Source organism: Maniola hyperantus, chromosome 13 (genome assembly GCF_902806685.2).
Source record: "Maniola hyperantus chromosome 13, iAphHyp1.2, whole genome shotgun sequence".
Taxonomy (NCBI): Eukaryota; Metazoa; Arthropoda; class Insecta; order Lepidoptera; family Nymphalidae; genus Maniola; species Maniola hyperantus.
The window spans coordinates 1,409,577-1,432,787 of NC_048548.1; the positions used below are offsets into that span (position 1 = coordinate 1,409,577).

Genomic DNA, 23,211 nt, shown 5'->3' on the forward strand with positions numbered 1-23,211 from the left:
TCAGTAGTTTGAGCTGTGCGTTGATAGATCATTCAGTCAGTCATTCCATCAGTCAGTTACCTTTTCCTTTTATTATATTTAATAAAAATTATGCTCACGTACCTACCCCTTATTTTGCAATTCGGTCACACAAAAGTTAGAGATATCATTGGATATCATAAACAGTACCTTTCTATATGAATAGAAACATCCAGGTAAACCTGGCTGAAACCAGGAATATAGCTTAGAGGGATTCACGAAGTGATTTAGTATCTTTTGTGGGCCACTAAATATAGTAATATAAGTGTAATAACAAAGGAACAGGGATAAGCGTAAAGCTGGGAAAGGATTTTTTGTTTGTGAAAGTTTTTCATTGTGAATACAGACTTTGCTCCTTGGTTGATTTGGTGTCTTTTTATTCAGATACAAGTTAGCACTTGACTGCAATCTCACCTGGTGGTAAGTGATGATGCAGTCTAAGAAGAATACCGGAACGCTAAATCGCTTGGCGGCACAGCTTTGCCGGTAGGGTGGTAACTAGCCACGGCTGAAGCCTCCCACCAGAGCAGACCAGAAATTTAGAAATAATAAAATTCCCAACCCCTGCCATGAATTGAACTTGGAACCTCCCACTAATAAGACCACAGTGCTTACCACTGCGCCAGGGAGGTCTTCAAATTTTTTTAAATTTATTTATCCAGGTAGTATTCTAAATGTGAAAAGTTCTCTGTATGTCTGTCTACTAGCTTTTCACAGCCCATCTGTTTAACCGATTTAGAGATCATCCAGGGGAATTAGGACATATGCCACTTTTTATCTCGGAAAATCATAGCGTTCAAGATGTTGGGCTCTGAAAAGCTAACAGACAGACAGACACACTTTTGCGTTTATAATATCATCATCATCAACCCATCGCCAGCTAATTACTGAACACGGGTCTACTCTCAGAATGAGAAAGATTTGGCCATAGTTCACCACGCTGGCCAAATGCGGATTGGGTGACTTTACACACCTTTGAAAACATTATGGAGAACTATCAGGCGTGCAGGATTCGTCACGATGGTTTCCTTCACCGTCAAAGCAAAACACACATAAATGTTGCCCGGAGAATCGAACCCCGAACGCCCCGACTACGAAGCCAACGTCTTAACCATTAGGCTATCACCTCTTTTGTGCAATAATATTAATGTGCATAATATGAATATAGGAATAAGCTGTGATAGCCTAGTGGTCAGCCTTCTAATCGGAGGTTCGATCCCGAGCACGCACATCTAACTTTATCGAGTTATGTGCGTTTTAATTTTTTTTTTTTTTTTTAATACAATAAACTAAATGCGTTTTAAATAATTAAATATCACTTGCTTTAACGGTGAAGGAAAACATTGTAAGGAAACCTGCATGCCTGAGAGTTCTCCATAATGTCCTCAAAGGTGTGTGAAGTCAACCAATCCGCACATGGCCAGCGTGGTAGACTATGACCAAAACCCTTCTCATTCTGAGAGGAGACCCGTGCTTTGTAGTGAGCCGGTGAAGGGTTGATCATGATGATGACGATGAATATAGGAATTATTTGTGAATATAGGTATGTTGATACAACTGAGGCCTATGGATATCATAAAACCTAATCAAGGCTGACGCGGGAGGTAAAACTGGTTAAAACCGGCTAAAAGCGGCTAAAACCGGCTCAGACTGGCTCTTGCCGGTGCGGTATATGGGCTTAAAGGATTCACCAAATGATATACCGGCTTTAACAGGCCACTGAAAATAGTAATATAGTGTAATAACACAGAAATAGGGCAACGGGATAAACATACAGAATGTTCTACGGATTGTAAAGCTGCAGTTACGTAAATAGGTAGGTACTCTATGTGTTATGGGATGTAATGGGTTTATTAAATTATCATAACGAATGGGAGGGTTTTGTTGAAAAACTGAATTATGTGCGGCTTTGTGACACAAAAAAGAATTACTTACATTTTCGGTCATGCCTTGAGACCATGGAGTCTTAAGTACTAAAAAAAAAACCGGCCAAGTGCGAGTCAGGCTCGCGCAATGAGAGTTCCGTACTACAGTCGTATTTTTTCGACATTTTGCACGATAATTCAAAAATTATGATGCATAGAAATAAATAAAAATCTGTTTTAGAATGTACAGGTGAAGACCTTTCATATGATACCCCACTTGATATAGTCACTCACTTCGAAAGTTGAAAATACTAATTATTAGTTTATGTGTCGCATACATGTCCCTGAATCCAACATGTAATCTTCGTCCACGAAAAAATAAACTTTTCGTGGTCCCACATCATCGCACTGTTGCTAGATCTATGTCACCTATACCCCGTTCATTAGCATCATTTAACGCGCTTTTGGACAATAATGCTCAATGGGACCCATTTAATGATGGGTCTATAATACTGGTTCGGGAGTTACTGAAGTACGCTGAGAGCATTGCATGAATATGTCATTCAATGTTCTCAGCGTACATATTCAAAATTCTTTGATCTTTTATCGTTTTGTATTTTATGTCTTTTTTCTTGTACCTTTATTTGTATTTAAATTTATTATTAATCATCTAGTTAGTGTAAGTGGCACTGCCGTTCTAATTAGATATAAAATAAATAAAATAAAATAAAAAAATGACCACAATTTAATTTTTTTGTGTGATCTAATCCTAAATTCGCGGTTTTTTTCCCCAAATGTCAGCTATAAGATCTACGTACCTGCCAAATTTCATGATTCTAGGTCAACGGGAAGTACCCTGTAGGTTTCTTGACAGACAGACGGACAGACATACAGACAGACAGAGTGATCCTATAAGGGTTCCGTTTTTCCTTTTGAGGTACGGAACCCTAAAAATACTAAATTAATTGCCTCATCTGGTCACAGAAGGGCTGGATCATTTTTTGATTGGATTGAATTCTGCAACTAAAAATATACAGACGCTCTTTTCATATCTTTCAAACAACGTACCTATGGTAGATTTTATAAATATATTCTTACGGTTGCTACCTACGTCATTCGAGCTGTTTAATACCTACTTACTCGTTCGTTCCTTTGCTCAAACATCCAGATGTGGAAACCGAACCGATGCGATGGAGGGGCACGGGTTTTATACAAAACTTTACCTGCGAGTTCATCCGCGTGGACTACACCGCTTTCAAACCCCTATTTTATCCTCTTAGGGGATTAATTTTCAAAAAACCCTCCTAGTGGATGTCTTAGTCATGATAGCTATCTGCATGCCAAATTTCAGCCCAACCCGCCCAGTAGTTTGAGCTGTGCGTTGATAGATCAGTGAGTTAGTCAGCTTTACTTTTATATTTACAAGAATATTCTGCTTTGCTTGATTTTTGACGATCATAAACGAAGCCGAGTAAATGTGTAAGCAACAGACGATCAATATCGTTTATTTTGTCGATGGCCAATATGTATAGTTTTTTCGATCGATAAATCACCAAGTGATGTGATTTTATCTTTGAGTATTGATCGTAAACATATTGTGATAGTTACGGTCGATCAATAAAATCTAGCAAATCAATTAAACTGACAGATTTTATTGATCATCAAAACACATCAATATCGAGAAACAATAACGATCGACGAAAATCGAGCAAATCTGTAGGCACTTTATGGTACTGGAGACTTGGAGAGTAATGAAACACAAAAATTACAGTTTTTGATTTATTTCAGCGATTACTGATTACATATTAATAATAACATAATACCTTAGCCTATTGATTCTAAAAAAATCATTTCCAATATCACCTTACCTAGTTATTAAATTTTTGGATTAATCCGTTAAAAAGTACCGATTAAGTTTATTATTAGCTTAAATAAAAACATTAATATTAAATAGTACGCCACGTTACAACTTATGTATTGCACAAATAATATGACGAAATATTTAAAAAATGTACATGTTGATTAGAAAGGACATACTGCCCGAGAATAAAGTGAACAAAACTTTGGTATTACGTAAGTTCAACGAATAAACTTAGGAATAAAATAAACTATTATAGATTAAAACAAAACACTCAATAAATATAACATAAATTATATAAAAGAGGACCACCTTGAAAATGTGCACATTTCAGTAATTGCATAAGGACTTGTGGACAAATAAAACTTTGCCATCGCGCTCAAACTCTCAACTGAGATCCCTTAATGTATTTACTAGAATATTTTTAAATCAACGCGTTACATTTTTATATATTTTTTTTATATAACTACGGCTAATTCTCTGAATTGCAACTTTTATCGTGTAAGTTAACAAACAACTTTGATTTTTTTTGCTTTAATTAATTTATTACTAAGACTACGAATTACTCTCTAAGTTCCTATGTTTAAAACTATTCTTGACTAAGAGAGGACAGTTACAATGAACTAATAAATGGAATTTATTTATGAAGAAGAAGTAGATGAGGGAGATGCCGCTAGTTTGAAAGTAGGTGAAGTGATGGATGTAGGAACTAGGAACAAATCAGTAATTAGAAATTGACATGATCTATTTATGGGGGGGATGTAGAGTTGCAAAGATGAAATATCCAAGAAGTGAGTCCGCGATAACAATTATTTATTGTCGGTATTATCATTTATTCGGACAAACGACAATGATAAGCATCTAAACAAATGGGAAGTACTCACAGCCAGAATGATTCTCCATAGTTCGTGTCTAGATATGGTAAGGAGGAAGGTTTTTTTTTTATAAATTTAAGTTTACAATTTTAGGTTAGATTGTAATTTAATCTATAATTACCTACAGTGCATAAGTTTAAATTTTCTATTTATTCAAAATTAGGATTAAAGGTAATTAATTCCATTTTAATGGAATGTTAGATCAATAGGACTACGTGAGATTATGAAGCTATCAGACCTCCTAATTAAATACCACACCCTAAAACTTTAGCGATGCAGATTATAATTAAGAAGAATTTTAGCAATTCAAATCCGTTAATCTTAGATATAATTTAGAAGAAGTTTATTTTGGAAACTACGATAGCTCGCTTTAGTGATAGTTATTCTCGTGACATAGGTAAAGTTTACTTCAATTTAAATTTTGAATTAATACTAAGCTAATGAGTGTGCTAGATTTATAGTTGTAGTCAATAGATTTATTTATCTAATTTTAAATAATGGGGCAGGGGAACATGAACTAAAACAAAACTTAACGTGGAACGGTAATGTAGAAAGGGACAATACGAGTAATACAGGGCCTAACAAATAAATGTAATTAGTCGTACTCGTACGTAACAAAGCTTATGAGGAGCGTAGAAGATAAGACGCTAAGATTTATTTTATAGAAGCATTATAAGATAATGGCACTGCGGAATGTACCGTGTCATAAAAAAGTATCCTAAATCAACTTATCATTATTTATGTTTCCAACGAGATTATGTCGCATTTTATTCATGAGATTTACCTTAACATTAATTTTTCACTGCACTACATTTAACATTTCGCCATTTTAACACTTCGCCTAAGATTTCTTTATTGCCAATACCTAATTTAAATTCCTGATAGTTACATATTCTTATTTCTGTGATCCAGCAAATAGACGTTAAGTTGTGATGTGCGATTATACCCTATATTTTATTTAAACTATCATTATTTTATATTAGATCGTTTAAATCTAAAGATTCACGAGCTCAATGAATCTTCACATTCAACGGTATTTTATAACTATTGGCGATGGCAAAGTTTCCGCTCACAGCAAAGAATTAGAAAAACTTTCGGTTTATGTAACAGAATATTCGAAGCAGAAGAACAAAGTTCTGCGTTTAACTTAGAATCCATAGCAGATCCACGCAAATTTCTAAGAGGAAGTTGCTTTGCTTTGCGTGGAAATGCTCGGATTCTTCGATTATATAATTCTATTCCAGACATTTTCAAGGCGTCCTCTCATTAAATTAAAACATCTCTCAACACCAAAGTAAAATACGTCGGTAAGAACATACTGTGACATGTTTAAGTTTAAATTTACATTTTTTTACTCCACCCACATTAACTCTTTCATATTATCCTCTACCGATAGACCCGACCGAACGTTACTTTACTAGAAATACAAAATTTAACGTATTTACAACCATTTTTAATTCTTTTAACAAAACACTCATAAGTACATACTTGCGACGCGCACAGTCAAAATGTACATTCCTTACATTATCTTTTATTACGAGGACTAGATTATTTTGGGGAACGAAAACCGTTTTAATGGAAACTCTGGTGAAACGAAACTGATGGTTTGGCGAGCCTAGTGTACGTCGTCTCGAATTGTTTCTATTTTTTTTTAATATTGTCTGGCAGTTGCGAATGTTCAATTTCGTTCGAAAACCTCTTTCCGATGTAACGTTTTATCAGCAATAGCGTCAGTGGATTGGACCAGACCAATAACGATTTCGTCGTGCCAAAACGATATAATGTCTTTTAGAATATTTGGTGATATTTCTTTATTTTACTTAGACTATGATTACATGATGATGCATTTCCCTTTCTCGGCCCAAGGGTTGTTTTTCTTGTCAGGCGCGTGTATGAGAGGATCGTTTTTTTCATTTTCCTCCACGTATTCTCTCATCCTGTAACAAAAAACAACGATTGGTATATAAAATCTGTATAATCCATACACCTTAGTATTATTAAAGGAGCAACTGACTGACTGACATATCACCGTATCTACAGCTCAAGCCCACTGGGTCAAGAAACTTGAGATTTCATACTTTTGACGGACGGTTGCTTTTTTGAAGGAGACTTAAGACTAAGAAAGGATTTTCAGAAATTCCACCTGAGCAAAGCCGGGCTCTAGCGTCAGTCAGATGTTTTACTCATAATACTAATATTATAAATGCGAAAGTGTGTCTGTCTGTCCGTCTAAATTTTCACGGCTCAATCGTTCAACCGATTTTGACGAAATTTGGTACAGAGATAGCGTGCATCCCGGGGAAGGACATAGGCTACTTTTTATCCCGAAAAACAAAGAGTTCCCACGGGATTTTTAAAATTAAATCCACGCGGACGAAGTCGCGGGCATTCTCTAGTTTGCAATATATCGTGAACATTTACAAAATATAGGATTCATTTCGTATTGATCATATCAGCAATCATCAATACTATCAGCTGTCTTCGTTTCTGCTAGCGTTCTGGTTACACCCTGTATATACTGTAGAATAGTTTTTAGTAGAATTTGCCTCTCGTTTAGGCTAAGGAAGGAGGAGCATGACTTTTTATGTGCCCATAACAAAATGGGGATAAACGCTATGTCGTTATAGTCAATTGAGCTGTTTTTTTGGCATAAATTTTGTTGTTATTACTGTAATCTCGTTCAAGTAACTGCCGATTACTGTATACAGTATGCCTATAATCTAATATATAAAAGGAAAAGGTGACTGACTGATCTATCAACGCACAGCTCAAAATACTGGACGGATCGGGCTGAAATTTGGCATGCAGATAGCTATTATGACATAGGCATCCGCTAAGAAGGATTTTTGAAAATTCAATTCCTAAGGGGGTGAAATAGGGGTTCAAAATTTTTGTAGTCTACGGTAATAAATAAAAACCGGCCAAGTGCGAGTCAGACTTGCGCACCGAGGGTTCCGTACTACAGTCAAATTTTTTCGACATTTTGCACGATAAATTAAATACTATTATGCATAGAAATAAATAACCCCAAATAATGTTACCCCACTTGGTATAGTTATGTTTCTTTGAAAATTGAAAATACTAATCATTTGTTCATGAACACTTTTTTTGTGATGTAACCACAAATTCACGGTTTTCGGATTTATTCCTTTACTATGTGCTTAGAGAGGGACCGACCTGCCGTAGCAAATTCAATCATTCTCGGTCACAGGAAGGTACCCTATAGGTTTTCGTGACAGACAGACAGAACAACAAAGTGAGCCTATAAGGGTTCCGGTTTTTTCCTTTTGAGGTTACGGAACCCTAAAAAAGGGTAAAAGGAGATTGCGGCCTTAAAGCAAATTATATGCAATTGCTTTAAAACGCAAATGGTCCTAAAAGTTTAAGGTTGCGTGTCCGTGATCGAATCTGGAACCCCCATAATAGGAGGCCAAGGTCGTAGCCACTAGTTACCACCGCTTCATCATCATCATCATCATGATCAACCCATCACCGGCTCACTACAGAGCCGGGTCTCCTCTCAGAGTGAGAAGGGTTTTGGCCATAGTCTACCACGCTGGCCATGTGCGGATTGGTAGACTTCACACACCTTTGAGAACATTATGGAGAACTCTCAGGTATGCAGGTTTCCTCACGGTGTTGTCCTTCACCGTTAAAGCAAGTGATATTTAATGAATTAAAACGCACATAATTCCGAAAAGTTAGAGGTGCGTGCCCGGGATCGAACCCTCGACCTCCGATTAGAAGGCGGACGTCCTAACCACTAGGCTGTCACAGCTTACCACCGCTTAGTCCTATAAAAACAGGAAAATCTTTATGAAAGTTAATATTTTGGAAAAACACATGTAAAAAGTACCTAAGTGCTTTGTAAAATGTTATTGCGATGGAGAGAGTTGAAAGGTATAATAACTTGTAATAACATTTATCCCGAACCCTTTTTTGAAAGGTTAACCTTTGAGTTAGCTGTAGGTAGGTATTGTGCGTGGTAATTAGATGAAGTAGTAAATAGATCATTGCCATGCAGTAGGTACTTAATATCCTTGAAGTGTAGGTAAAACACTATACAAAATTATAAAATCCGTTCCGCCTAGTAGTCGATTCAAATTTTTTAAATTTTTCTCTCCGTAAGAACCATCCTCGTACTTCGAGGAATATTATGAAAAAAGAATTAGCGAAATCCGTTCAGCTATTCTTGAGATTTGCGATCAGCAACACATTTAGTGATTCATTTTTATATATAGAGATTTATTAAACTATAGCTATAAACCTTCCTCTTGAATCACTCTATCTATTGGTGAAAACTGCATTAAAATCCGTAGCGTAGTTTAAAAGATCTACGCGTTCATACATACAGACATCGGGAAACGACTTTATTTTTAACAGACTTCAAAAAAAAGGAGGAGGTTCTCAATTCGTCGGAATCTTTTTTATGTATGTTCCCCGATTACTCGAAAACGCCTGGACCGATTTTGAAAATTCTTTTTTTGTTTGAAAGGGTACACTTCAAAGTTGGTCCCATTTCAATTTGGTGAAGATCTGATGAACATCTTCGAAGACAGATACTGGAACTCCTCAACGGATACGAGTAAATTGCTCGCGATCAGTGTAATAGCTTAGTAAACAGTAGATTTTTAACCAGTCATAGCATAATTCCATGGGGCCACTAAAAATTGTAAAATAATTTTTTTTACAAAAAAAATAAAAACCGACTTCGTTACACAAACACTAAAAATTGAAAAATAATTTAATTTATTACCGAATATATTATGTATACAAGAGTTAATATAGTTCCATAATAATATTTTTTGGGGTCGGTGCCAATGAGGTGCCATTGTGGAGTCCCATAAAAATATGAAGTCTAGACGATTCGCTCAGCTAAAGCTAATTGTTTTTCATTTTTAAATTATTTTTCAATTTTTAGTGTTTGTGTAACGAAGTCGGTTTTTATTTTTTTTTATACTGTGTAGAGATAATCGCCCTAAATTTTTGTTAGCGTTTCGGGTTACAACTTGTTTATAGATACAGCAAAATATATAGATAGGTCGGAGTGTAGTCGGCGTATGTGTAATGTGCGAGGGCCTTTTTTATTTTTATTGATAGAGATAGCGAGCAAACGAGCAGGCGGGTCTTCTGATATTAAGTGATTACCGCCGCCCATGAACATTTGCACCACCAGAGGAACTGCCGATGCGTTGCCGGCCTTAAGTGAATGAGTATTGTATCATCGCCCCGCTCCCGCCGCCGCTGCCGCCCCGCCTTTCGCTGTCGTTGAGGCCACGGCCTCGGTTGAGCATAGATTCTTATTTGAAAGGGATATAAAAGTCCCTGATGTGAACGGGATGTTTATATGAATATTACATGCAGCAATCGGGATTAGACCCTTAATAGAAATACTCTGTCCCTTGCGGGATAAAGATTCAAAATAAATATTTACTGAGTAAGTAAGGGCGAGGAAAATTCTCAAAAAAAATAGATGGAACCAACGGACGGACGGGTACAGTTCAGAAATATTCTTTGACAACCTTTCTGGCGCAGTGGTGAGATGTTCGGGTTTTATAAGTAGAAGGTCCCTAGTTCGATTTAACCGGATTTTGTTTTTATTGACAGTCAAATTTTGATCGCAACCACATCATGACCGTTTAGTAACTTTAAATCATCTGTCATCAAATTGGACTCACCACCGTACTCAGAGTCGCTCATTGTTACTTAAGATTGAGTTAAAACGAGACAGATTTATGTGAGAGATATAACTCTGTCTCGTTTGACTCAATCTTAAGTAACGATTAAGCGATTCTGAGTACGGCTGTTAGTTTTTTTTTTTTAATAAATATGGCGAGAAAACGAGCAGGCGGGTCACCTGATATTAAGTGATTACCACCGCCCATGAACATTTGCAATACCAGATTACCAGACGAACCACCAATGCATTGGCCGGCCTTTCAGGAATAATAAGGTAATAAACATAAATAACGTAAAATAAAAATTAATTGTTACCTAGTTAAGTATCGATTTCTCGTCTAATTTAGGAATAATATTGAGATAATGGCTATTTCTAGAAAAATCTTAAATGTTGCTAAGAAAGATTTTATCTAGTTTTAAAATAATTAAGTAGCTTATACATGAAAAAATGTTTATCGTGCATTCCTGTTTAGTTATTTTTACGTAAAATAAAAACCTAAACTAAATTTATGGAACTAATTGCTTAGAATTTTAATAAATAAAAGGAATAAAACTTTAAAAAAACCAATAAACGAAAAATCAAAACTTATGCTGTAGCCATTAGTTTTTGAAGTTGGTGCCAAATCAAATCTCCCTTTTCGAAGTCGATTAAAAATAAAACTAGAACTTCTTACTCTTGCCCAGAAAGTAAAAAAAGGTTGGGAACTTTTAACTGAATTCTGATGAAGTAATGAAATAAAATTTTCCTTGTGTACGCGACAGAAAATAATACATCGAGATTTAGAAGGAGATAGCAGATTTGTAGAGCATTGTCTCTGTCGTTGAGACCGATAAAACGTCATATACAGTACGCGGCCGAAAATAATGTAAGTACAATCGACCTTTAGAATGACATTACGGCTTTTTAGAGCACTGACTCTGTCCTTGAGACCGATAAAACGTCATACAGGCAATGATATTAGAAGAAAATAGGTATTAGAAGAAAATAGGTAGATACGTTATACGCGGACCGCAAGTGGCACGTTAAAACTAAGCTAATTAGCAAACCTGAGCTCAGTCGCCCGCTGTCGTCGCGCTATCGATGACGTCGTTGATAGTAATGTGTATTTTGTTTTCGTCTCCCAAAACAACCGAAAATGCTGTCGTGTGTGATGAGTTTCTGCACAAACTACGCAAGCAAGGTTTCCAAAAGTCAAGGAATCACATTTCATTCGTAAGTAAAACTATTTCTTTTATATAATTCGTATTTTTCACTTATTTAACAATAACAAACTCGTGCACGTTCGTGTAAAATGCAACTCATTGCAATTTCGACCTTATGTCACATGCCATAAGTACGTATCAAGTTATCGTTGTACGTATTTTAAAGTTTCCGATCAAAGAATATAAAATAAACAGATAGGTCTCTTCTGAGTATTGACAATTCAAATAGTGTGCATATTTCCTGTTTTAGGGAAGGATAAATTAACTATGGTCTAACATCTTTTTACGGTCCACTGCTGGGTCTCTTCATACAATGAGGGAATTTTGGCTATGGGTATGTAGATTGTGTGATAGTAATATTTTCAAAAATAAAAATATTTTCATTTCACATTTTTATTCCTTATACCTACCTTCCCGCGGCTTCGTCCGCGTAAAATTTAGTAATTTTATTTCGACTTCTTTTCCATGTATGGGAGCCCCCTTTATTTAATTTAATTTAATTTTTATTATTTTTATTATAGCGGCAATAGAAATACATTCTGTGAAAATTTCAACTGTCTACCTATTACGGCTACGAGATACAGCCCGCTGACAGATGGACGTACAGACCAGCGGAGGCTTAGTAATAGGGTCCCGTTGGCACCCCTTGGGCACGGAACCCTAAAAACGAGCGGAACCGCGGGAAAAAGCTAGTTCGTAATATATTAAATACCACAGTATAAGGTTTTTATTTTACTATACAACTACATTGGGGCGATTCTCTAGTACACAATCTCTAAACTAAACTAAATTAACAGGTCTAAGTCTAGTGCTTCCTTTTCCGCAAGCAACATTATGAAAGGGATAGCAATAGATTTAGACGTGATATTTAGTTTAGTTTAGAGATTGTGTACAAAGGAATTAGCCACAGTGTAGGCATAAATCGGCATTAGCCGAAAAGACTTACTGTTTTTTTTTCTTTGGAGTTTCTAGTTTACCGTCTCGTCCCGTCTCTTTTACGCTCGCATTATTAGGCATATATCCGTCCTTCTTCCACTCTTCTGTGCAGGACGAGGTAGTGCAAAATATAACCGTCTCTTTTTCGTGCGCAACTGAAGCTGAGGTTATTAGTTCACCGTCCTTTACTCTCTGTTGTGTGAGGTTAAAATACTATCTATGCGTTTATGTGTGTTGAGTCTTTCGGCGCTGACGCAGCGTGCCATTAATAAACATCGAATTTGATATAAGTAACCTATCTACCTCTTTTTCTTCTAATATCATTGCATACAGGTATGAGTGACAGAGACAATGCTCTACAAGCCGAAATTTACATTACTTTAGGTAGGTACTAGGTAGGTTAGGTAGGTACTGTATTAGGTATGCTTTCAAACTTTCAAAGTAAAGGCGACCTAAATGAAAGTTTTTTTTTAAATTATTTATTCTTATTAATTTTACATGGCTCTTACATTAAGTAGGTACCTATTACAAACTTCAATACACTTAAGTCAGTTTACGACAAAATTGGATGAACAAAACTAATTTTCCAAATGGCGTATCGGAGTTAGGACTATGTACCTACATTTTCAGACACATTCTTACTCATTGAATTATTTATGAACTAGCTTGCTCGCACGAAGTCGCCGCGTGGACTACACAAATTTCAAACCCCTATTTCACCACTTTAGGGATTGAAATTTTCAAAAATCCTTTCTTAGCGGATGCCTACGTCATAATAGCTATCTGCATGCCAAATTTCAACCGATCCGTCCAGTAGTTTGAGCTGTGCGTTGATAGATCAGTCAGTCAGTCAGTCACCACTTTCCTTTTATATATTTAGATACTAGCTTGTTCTCGCAACTTCGTTCGCGTGGACTACACAAATTTCAAACCTATTTTACGCCCTTGGGGTTGCATTTTCAAAAAAAAATCTTAGCGGATGTCTACGTCAAAATAACATGCCAGGTTTCAGCCCGATCCGTCCAATAGTTTAAGCTGTGGGTTGATAGACCAGTCAGTCAGTCAGTCATTTTAGTTCATACCTTTTTTTAAGTTTTTCATATTGAGATAAGTATTCCAATACTAGCTTACATGGACTACTATAGTTATAAGTTAACTTTTCGAGTTTTATCTATGAAAATGGATATTTTGGGCTTTAGGCACAATTAATGAAGAAGTAGTGTGTGTGAACTACGTGTTTCAAGCTTTGAGGGTTCCGTATCTCCAAAGAAATATGGAACCCTTAGGGATCATCACTTATAATATATCACTTCGTTATAGGTCTGACGTGTCGGCCAAGACCTGTCAAGGGAACTAAAACCTAATGGCTACTTCCCGTTGACCATCTTATAGCCACAAATCAGTAAGCCTACTGTCCAAGATAGAATAAGTAAAGGAAAAATGTGAATTTATGGTTACATAAAAAAAACAATCAGTGCTATGGCTTGTACGATGCTACGGAACCCTTCATGTGCCAGTCCGATTCACACTTGACCGGTTTTTATTAATTCAACTCTCTCATCGATTTCAAAAATTCCACTCGAGCGAAGTCGTGGCGGGTCAGCTAGTATTCCTTAAATAATGTTTACGTAACACTGAAATAATATTCAGTAAGAGATTTACTGTTTGGATAGATAGGATACGTCTATCGAAAGTTATTTTAACCCGATATATTAAGTGGAGCTATTTTGATTCACTTGTTATTTATTGAACAAACACGTCATCGCACGATAGATGGCTCTAATCTTCATTTCGATCACGCTATTAATATTTTTATTATTTTATAACCAAATGTTTTGCAAACTCAAAATCAGATAGAATAGGGTCTTGGACTGTAGTAATTAATTTAAGTAATTTTTAGGGTTCCGTACTCAAAAGGAAAAACGGAACCCTTACCTATAGGATCACTTTGTTGCCTGTCTGTCTGTCAGTCTGTCAACCTACAGGGTACTTTCCGTTGACCTAGAATCGTGAAATTTGGCAGGTAGGTAGGTCTTATAGCAGACAGGCAGGCAGGCTCGTTCCAGCAACGCACAAGACTGCAAATACTATTTTATACATGGCATAATCTTGTACCTATATCAAATATTTAAAAAGAGCAACCGCCGAGTTTCTTGCTGGTTCTTCTCGGTAGGAAAGGCATTCCGAACCAGTGGTAGATGCATCCGACTATTCGAAAGTACCTACTTGTAAAAGTTTATTCGAATAAAAAAGATTTTCATTTATTTATTTATTAAGACATTCGGGGAAAAATCTGAAAACCGTGAATTTGTGGTTGCATCACACAAAAAAATTAAATTGTGGTCATGAACTAATAATTGGTATTTACATTATTCAAAACACATTCAAAAGGTCTTCACCTGTGCATTCTAAAACAGATAAAATAGAAAAATACGACTGTAGTAAGGAACATTCCTTGCGCGTGCCTGACTCGCACTTGGCCGGTTTTTTTGGTCCTATCTTCATTTTTGCTAGCGTTCTGGCCCAGTATAAAGAGGGATTGTCTGAAGGTTATGGCTATAATTTATGAACATTTTGTCAAACTAAGCTATCTTTGAGATAATTGATATTTAATTATATTTAGTTAAAGGACGGCAGAGAGATAAAGAGCACAGTAAAATAAATTGAAATTTTGATATAGTAGATAGGTACTTGTAAGCTGTGATAGCCTAGTGGTTAGGACGTCTGCCTTCTAATCGGAGGTCGGGGGTTAGATTCCGGACACGCACCTCTAACTTTTCGGAGTTATGTGCGTTTTAAGTAATTAAATATCACTTGCTTTAACGGTGAAGGAAAACATCGTGAGGAAACCTGCATGCCTGAGAGTTCTCCATAATGTTCTCAAAGGTGTGTGAAGTCTGCCAATCCGCACTTGGCCAGCGTGGTAGACTATGGCCAAACCCTTCTCGGTCTGAGAGGAGACCCGTGCTCTGTAGTGAGCCGGCGATGGGTTGATCATGATGATGATGAGATAGGTACTTTAAACAAAGCCAAAACGATATTTCGCGAGCCGTGTCTAATGACGGAACACGGTTAATGAAACTGCGTTATCATTTAAGAGACCTTTCCATCATACTAGCCCGCCGTTTTTACGTATTTTAGGGTTCCGTACCTCAAAAGGATAACGGAACACTTAAAGCATCACTTCGTTGTCTGTCTGTCTGTCAAGAAATCTTAAGGTACTTCCCGTTGACCTAGAATCATAAAATTTGGCAGGTAGGTAGGTCTTATAGCAGACGTAAGGGGAAAAATCTGAAAACGGCAAATTTGTGGTTACATTACGCAAAAAATTAAAATGTTTTCATGAACAAAATATAGAAAAGAATATGTTTTATTCATGTAAACTTTTTACAAGTGCTTTTGAATCGGTTCGGAATGCCGTTCCTACCGAGAAGAGCCAGCAAGAAACTCGGCGGTTGCTCTTTTTGAAAATAATTACCTAGTATTTTCAATTTTCAAAGAAAGATTATTATAGCGAGTGGGATATCATTTGTACGGCTGTACAGTGAACGTGTACATTCTAAAACAGATTTTTGTTTATTTTTATGCCAAATAGTTTTTGATTTATCGTACAAAATGTCCAAAAAAAAATACGACTATAGTACGGAACCCTCGATGCGCGAGTCTGACTCGCACTTGGCTTTTTATTTATATGAATAGCGAATAAAAGAGCAGGTGGGCTGGGACACCTGATGTTGTTTACCGACGATGAATAATATTTAGAAGTAAGTAGGTCTGGAGTAGTGCCTTTTAGCTTGTAAATATAAAAAAAAAAATTGCGAGCAACCAATGCCAATCTTATAAAAGGAAAAGGAGACTGACTGATCTATCAACGCACAGTTCAAACTACTGGACGAATCTAAAATTACATTTTGTGCAATTACTCCGTTTTGTTCGTCAACTCGTCAGTTACAGGGAAAATAAACAATCAATTATTTGATAATTAAGTTGGATTCGAGTTCAATAAATATAAATTAAACGCTTTATTATTTCCTAATATCCTGTTTGGTTGTATTAGGTAGGTACCTACTAGCTTATGCCAGCGACTTCGTCCGCTGGACTACACAAATTTCAAACCCCTATTTCACCCCCTTAGACGTTGAATTTTCAAAAATCCTTTCTTAGCGGATGTCTACGTCATAATAGCTATCTGCATGCCAAATTTCAGCCCGATCCGTCCAGTAGTTTGAGCTGTGCGTTGACAGATCAGTCAGTCAGTCAGTCACCTTTCCTTTTAATATACCTATTTAGATATGTAAATAATGGTAGCGAGTCTATAGGCATTATTCTAAATTTAAAATCGCTTGTATTAGACTTAGACTTTAGAGAGATGTGCTATTCTAAAAACACACTTATAATTGTAATGGTCTGACTTAAAATTATATTTGACAGCACTAAACTATTCAATTTAGATTTTAGAGAGCAAATTTATTCTCTTGCACGCACTAAATTAAGAAACGAAAATAAAGTCAACGTATTTTACTCGCTAGGCATGAAATATTATTTTATTAACGATTTTAATCTGAACTTCACCGTAACCATGAGGACCACACTATTTTTGTTAAGCTGGTAGGTACGTATAATTATTTTTAATAAATTTGACATTTCTAGCTGTCATTTTGGTCTCTGGAAGAATTAAAACATAGACTATAGGCTTTATTTTCAGAATACTGTATTCAGAGGCTTTATTATATCTCCGAGTTTTCATTAGAAATTAAACTTGCAAACTTTACGAGATGATCTAACAATGATAATGATAATATGAACATTAATTTGATATGAATCTATGTGACACAAAATTACTGTAAAATGACAGCTATTATAGTGTGACGTTCGTAATCATCTCTGATTGGCCAACACTCGCTCACTATTGGCTACAATGCATTGTTGACGCAAAATTACTATAAAATCTGCCAATCACAGCACATGAGATTGTAGTACTGATTGATGCAGCATTATCGTAATCGACCAACAATATTATGTTCATATATTTAATACTTAAAGATAAGAAAATAGGTAAAAACAATGAATATGAATATTTTACAAAAAAAAGTAATATTAGGTAGGTACCTAAATAACTAAAAATTGTGACTAGTAGGTAAGTAAATATTTTTTGTATTGTTTAAGGACATAGGCATGGGATAAAAAAAACAATAACATAAACTTACAAAATACCTCATCAAATACGAAATGGCCCCTTAAAGCACGGTATCGTCCGATAAAGGCGAACGTCTCACTTAATCGCCGATTCACGCGATTATCAACTTTACAAACGCAATGTAAAGCGTTAATTTTGCGTGCACTCACTCGCCAACCACTCCCGGCCACCCAATTCCGCACTTCACGATAATATGACGTCACTACACTATTTCGATTTTTAAAATAATGGGAATCTACTCACGCTGCAATGCTTTTCGATAGCGGCCAGCGTTCCATGGAGGCCTGGTACTTCATGTTTTCGATCTGCTTTTTCAGTGCCTCTTTGTCCATGGCTGCGAGAATACTGGCATCCATCGCGCAGAATCTGTGGTATAAAACACCCACACACAGATTAGTAAAGCGTGTACGTATTGCCGCCTATGTAAGCCGCATGACGTACTGTCCTGTAAGAAACACCTACGCCAAAAAGCTTCACTCGATTCCTTACAAATAAAAACTTATTTAAATTAAGAACTCATTGCAGATTTTTGTTTCGAATTTTACATTGAAAAGACTTAATTTTAAAATGGGAAAAGAATGCGTTCCATTTTTGAATAATAACCATTTTGTTGTTAACTGTACGTAAGCTGTTTCATTTCGTGTAAAGGGGAGATTTTAAGGGTGTGTGAGTGAGTGCTCAATGCGCGCGCATGGTGTTACAGTTTCTATGACAACCCCTCTACACACACAATCAAAAATTGCGCAAATTTAGTTAGATCTCAACGTATTTGAATTTAAACTCTAATTACTTTACAAATAAAGTCGGTTTTAGGATGGAGTGAAGTGTGTAAAATTAATGAATTAGACGTAATGCCCAGTAGTCGCCTCTGTTTTGTATCCCATTATTCTTCATCTCTTGCGGGAGCGAAAAGAGGGCCATCTGTCAAAATCGACTAAGCCTTTATCGCCGTTACGGGTTCACAATAAGGGTGATATTCGCATGTCACCCCAAATAAATAATAGTCTGTTATTATCCAAGTGTGTCAACCATTTTGAATATGCATCGAATGCGAAGACGTGATCTCAATTCATACGTTTAATATTTTTTTCCTATTGTCTTCTTGATGCAGTTTACAATAGACATTGGTTTAGGGTTCCATACACGAAGGGGACCTTATTACTAAGCCTTCGCTGTCCGTCCGTACGTCCGTCTGTCAGTCTCATGAACCATGAGAGTTGTCATAGAGACAGAGAGAAATTGGCCAAGTGCGAATCGGATTCGCACTTCAGGGTTCCGTACTATTGTACAAGAAATAACACTTCACATCACAATATCATAGATGGCACTGTTCATTATTAACTTTCATGAGGAGTGTCACACGAGTGCACTAGTGTGGGATTAAAAAGTGTTATTTTTTGTACTATGGTACAACTGCGGAACCCTTGCTGCGCGAGTTCAACTCGCACTTGACCGATGACAAATAACGACGTTCCTAAGTAACACATCGACAGATTGCCGATACAGGTATTAAGTAACTATAGTTCTTAAAAAACCAGCCAAGTGCGAGTCAGGCTCGCACACTGAGGGTTCCGTAATAAAGTCGTATTTTTTCGTCATTTTGCATGATAATTCAAAAACTATGATGCATAAAAATAAATAAAAATCTGTTTTACAAAGCACAGGTAAAGACCTTTCATATAATACCCCACTTGATATAGTTATCTTACTTCAAAAATTCAAAATACTAATTATTAGTTCATGACCACAATTTAATTTTTTTTGTGTGATGTAACCACAAATTCACGGTTTTCAGATTTTTCCCCTAAAGCCAGCTATAAGACCCACCTACCTGCCAATTTTCATTCTTCTAGGTCAACGGGAAGTACCCTGTGGGTTTCTTGACAGACAGACAGACAACGAGTGATCCTATAAGGGTTCCGTTTTTCCTTTTGAGGTACGGAACCCTAAAAATGACTCCTCAATCTCAACCTGTCAAAAGTACGGTTCACCTTTAAAATCACTACCTACCCATATTATACATATACGAAAGTGTGTTTGTTTGTTGATTTGTTAGTTTATTGATTTTGTTTGTCCTTCAATCACGTTGCAACGGAGCAACGGATCAACGTGAGTTTTTGCATGGGTATAGTTAAAGACCAGGGAGAGTGACATAGGCTACTTTTATCGCGGAAAATCATAGATTTCCCATTAGATTTTTAAAAACTTAAATCCACGCGTAGGAAGTCCCGGGCATCACCGACATGTCGTACGATTTAAACAGTACCTAAGTACCTACTTCGAAATGTTGTTGACTTAGACATGTGTCCGCTATAGCTTAACTTAACTGAAAACCGCTGCCGTGCCTATAGCGTACCATAGCGTTATTGTCGTAGCTAACAACGGTTATCAGCTAACATCTATGACGAACCACCTGACAACGCAACGCTGCCAACTGGCAACTGACAATGCATTGTTTGGTTTTTTGGTAACTAAAAACGCAATAATTATGCCTTCTCTTTCTTTTTTTCACTGAAAGCTGAGAAGGAGCGGTTGTTGGCTACCGGCTTAGGAACTAAGAACTTGATAAACCAAAGCCGACCTTATCTCTATTAAGCTAAGGCTTAACTGTACAAGTACTTGTCCATTACACTTTGATCTATCAATTTTAATACAGTTAGCCTTAGAGTAATAGAGATAAGGTCCTCTTTGGTTTCTTCGTCAATCAATCTTCGTGAAATGTTTATGGTTAACTGGATTGTGGCAAACTATTCGTGCAGGCGTCCACTATAGTTTGACCTATGTCAATGATCATTATAATTAAACTTTGCTGCTATGAACTTAAGGTTGTGATTACTTCACGATATTCATGAAAGTAAAATTGGTTTTATTTTAGTGAAATATGCGCGCGCTAGCTATACAGAAGGTATTGGTACGGCAGCTAGCTTAGTTACTACTACGGAAACCGCTGCGCGTTGCGCATATTAAATTAGTTGAAACACAACTCTGATACCGATATTCGGCAACGGTTATCAATATTGGTATTGAAACTAAATAACTGATGATTAACCGTTGCCAGAAATAGCCAATAACGCCCATCTTTAGACTTGTTGTGCACACTAGCGGCGCGCGGCGGTGTTTATAAGCAGTCATTAACAAAATGAGAGCAATTGTTGTTGTAATTAATCTAACGCCCCTGTTCCCACTTCGCATTTCCCTGCATTCCTATTATAATTATTATCTTCTTTCTTTATATTGGACTAGACGATGCCCGCGACTTCGTCCGCGTGGATTTAGGTTTTTAAAAATAACGTGGAAATTCTTTGATTTTCCGGGATCAAAAGTAGCCTATACCCTTCCCCGGGATGCAAGCTATCTCTGTACCAAATTTCATCAAAATCGGAACGGATGGGCCGTGAAAAGCTAGCAGACAGACAGACAGAAAGACAGACACACTTTCGCATTTATAATATGAGTAGGTATGGATTATTATCATTTTTATTAATATTGGATGACACCCGCTACTTTATTTGGTTTATCCTAAAACCAAACGATGTGGTCCAAACTGGTTTCATTAGAAAGGCAATAATGCGAATATGGTTTTAGACCAAATAAAAATGCATCAAGCAAATTTTTTTTAGCGTAGCAGCACACGCCGGGTATTCGCTAGTAAAATATAAATTAATTACATTTTAAAAACATACAAATTAAAAGTTAATTAGGTAATTAATAATTTAAAACTAAAACTAAAACCTTAAAAAATATAATATTATAACTAAAATATATTATTAAAAGGAGTCCCTTTAGGCAAGGTTCCGAAAATACTGGCAGCGTTCCCCCTTTGAATAGCTAGGCTAATTCTTTGTCCGAGGTAGCTGCCAGCTCTTCGGTCTCCTGTGATGTCGACAAATATAAATTATGTGTAGGTACCTAATTAATAATAATAATAATAATAATAAACGCCGTGTGGCACCGGCAGAGGAGAATGTTGCCACCCCTTCTCATCCCGTGGGTGTCGTAAGAGGCGACTAAGGGAAACGGGGAACTAATTAGCATCATTTAAGGTCCCCTAAATCTGGCACGCTGGCCACAGAAACAGCCTCCTCGGGGACCTGAGTGGACCCCGAGTGATGTAACCACCACTCACCCCCCCCCCTTTTTATGATGATGGACAACAATATACGGAATGTGCGAATAGGGCCGCTACCTGGGGGTCGCCAGGGCGCGCCTGGAGCTGGCGCTGGGCGTAGCAGCATACGGGCCGCCAGTATCACCACCAGTCGACCGGCACCACTACCTAGCCGGCCGACAAACCCATCATCCCCACCAGAGGGCTTGGCTCCGACAGGGTCCACTAGGGCCCAATTTTCGGCGCCCGCCGCTGGTGGTGTACGCCGCATGAGATGGACGTCTCTCATGAACGAGAATGTCATGCGTGCGTACTACAGGGCGACAGGAGGGGAAACCGGACGGACTGGCTACCGAGCGGCAATGTACCGCGAGTTCCTGCTGCTCGAGCCGAACTTAACTGTCACGGAACAAAACCTGGCAGACCGGGCTCGGTATATTCAGCGTTCGAACATCTTTAACGCTACCGAGCTCGAACGATTGCGACGTGAGGCTGTTCCAGAAGTGTCAGCACCAACCACAGAGCAAATCGACTCCCAGGCGGTGCCTGCCCCTGAAGAGACGAATACCATCTCACAAGATTTGCCTGTGGAGGATGGCACCGAAGAAACAGTCTCCCTGGATATAGAGCGGATGAGAGGGATTCTAGAGGAGGCGATTTCTGAAATCCGGAGCGCTCCTCTAGAGAGTCGTCCGCGGCTCTCCCGACTCACGCTAAATGTAGCGACGCGGGATGTCATTGAGGCCATAAACAAAATGCTGCCTCAACATCTGGAAAGCAGCACTGGCCTGGGTGATACGGCTTCTATCCTCTTCGGCGCGGCGCTCGCCGTGCACCGATTTATCGGTGCCAAGACTCCGGGACCGGGGCGTGCTGCTGCTGCAAGGCGCAGTGCGGAACCGGCCTGGAAGAAGAGAATAGAACGCCGTATCACTCTGGCCAGAGTCCTCATTGGCAGACTGCAAAGCTTCAGGTCGGGCAACACTAGGCCAAGGATTGTGCGCTCTGTTGGAATTGCGTTTAACGGGTGTGGGGTCAGGCTGGACCAGCCCGATATTGTGCAAAAGCTAACAGAGCGCATTGACGACCTGAAGCAGAAAATCGCTGCATGGGGGAACCGCATCCGACGATACTCGGAAAGAGTCGAGCGATTTCAGCAAAATCGCCTCTTCTTGAGTGATCAGAAAAGGTTCTACAAGAGACTGGAGTGCCCAGCAGTCTGCTCTACCTCTCAGCGACCGGACCCGGCCGACCTCGTCACTTTTTGGCGGGGTGTGTGGTCGAGGGAGGTAGAGCATGAGGAGGGCCCTTGGATTGAGGCGATAGAGGAAGCATGTGCCTCAATAGAGCCGATGAACCCGATCGCCATCTCTACGGAGGATGTAGCTGGTGCAGTAAGGCGGGCCCCGAACTGGAAAAGCCCGGGACCCGACGGACTACATCACTACTGGCTGAAGGGTTTTTCGGTTTGC

The 23,211-nt window shown here is 37.9% G+C and overlaps 1 protein-coding gene across 4 annotated transcripts in view; it reads right to left on the reverse strand.

Annotated features, from left to right (window-relative positions):
• Positions 1–3,648: 3,648 nt before the first annotated feature.
• The window catches only part of Ggamma30A (guanine nucleotide-binding protein subunit gamma-e), a 32,870-nt gene continuing 13,307 nt past the window's right edge, over positions 3,649–23,211 (reverse strand). For all 4 annotated transcript variants that reach the window (XM_034974383.2, XM_069502813.1, XM_069502814.1 and 1 more), the window contains exons 3-4: positions 17,875–17,997; positions 3,649–6,553 (exon numbers count right to left, since the gene is read on the reverse strand). In XM_034974383.2, coding sequence (XP_034830274.1) covers positions 6,448–6,553; positions 17,875–17,987 — 219 coding nt within the window. In that variant the 5' untranslated portion in view covers positions 17,988–17,997 and the 3' untranslated portion in view covers positions 3,649–6,447. The remainder of the gene's footprint in view (positions 6,554–17,874; positions 17,998–23,211) is intronic.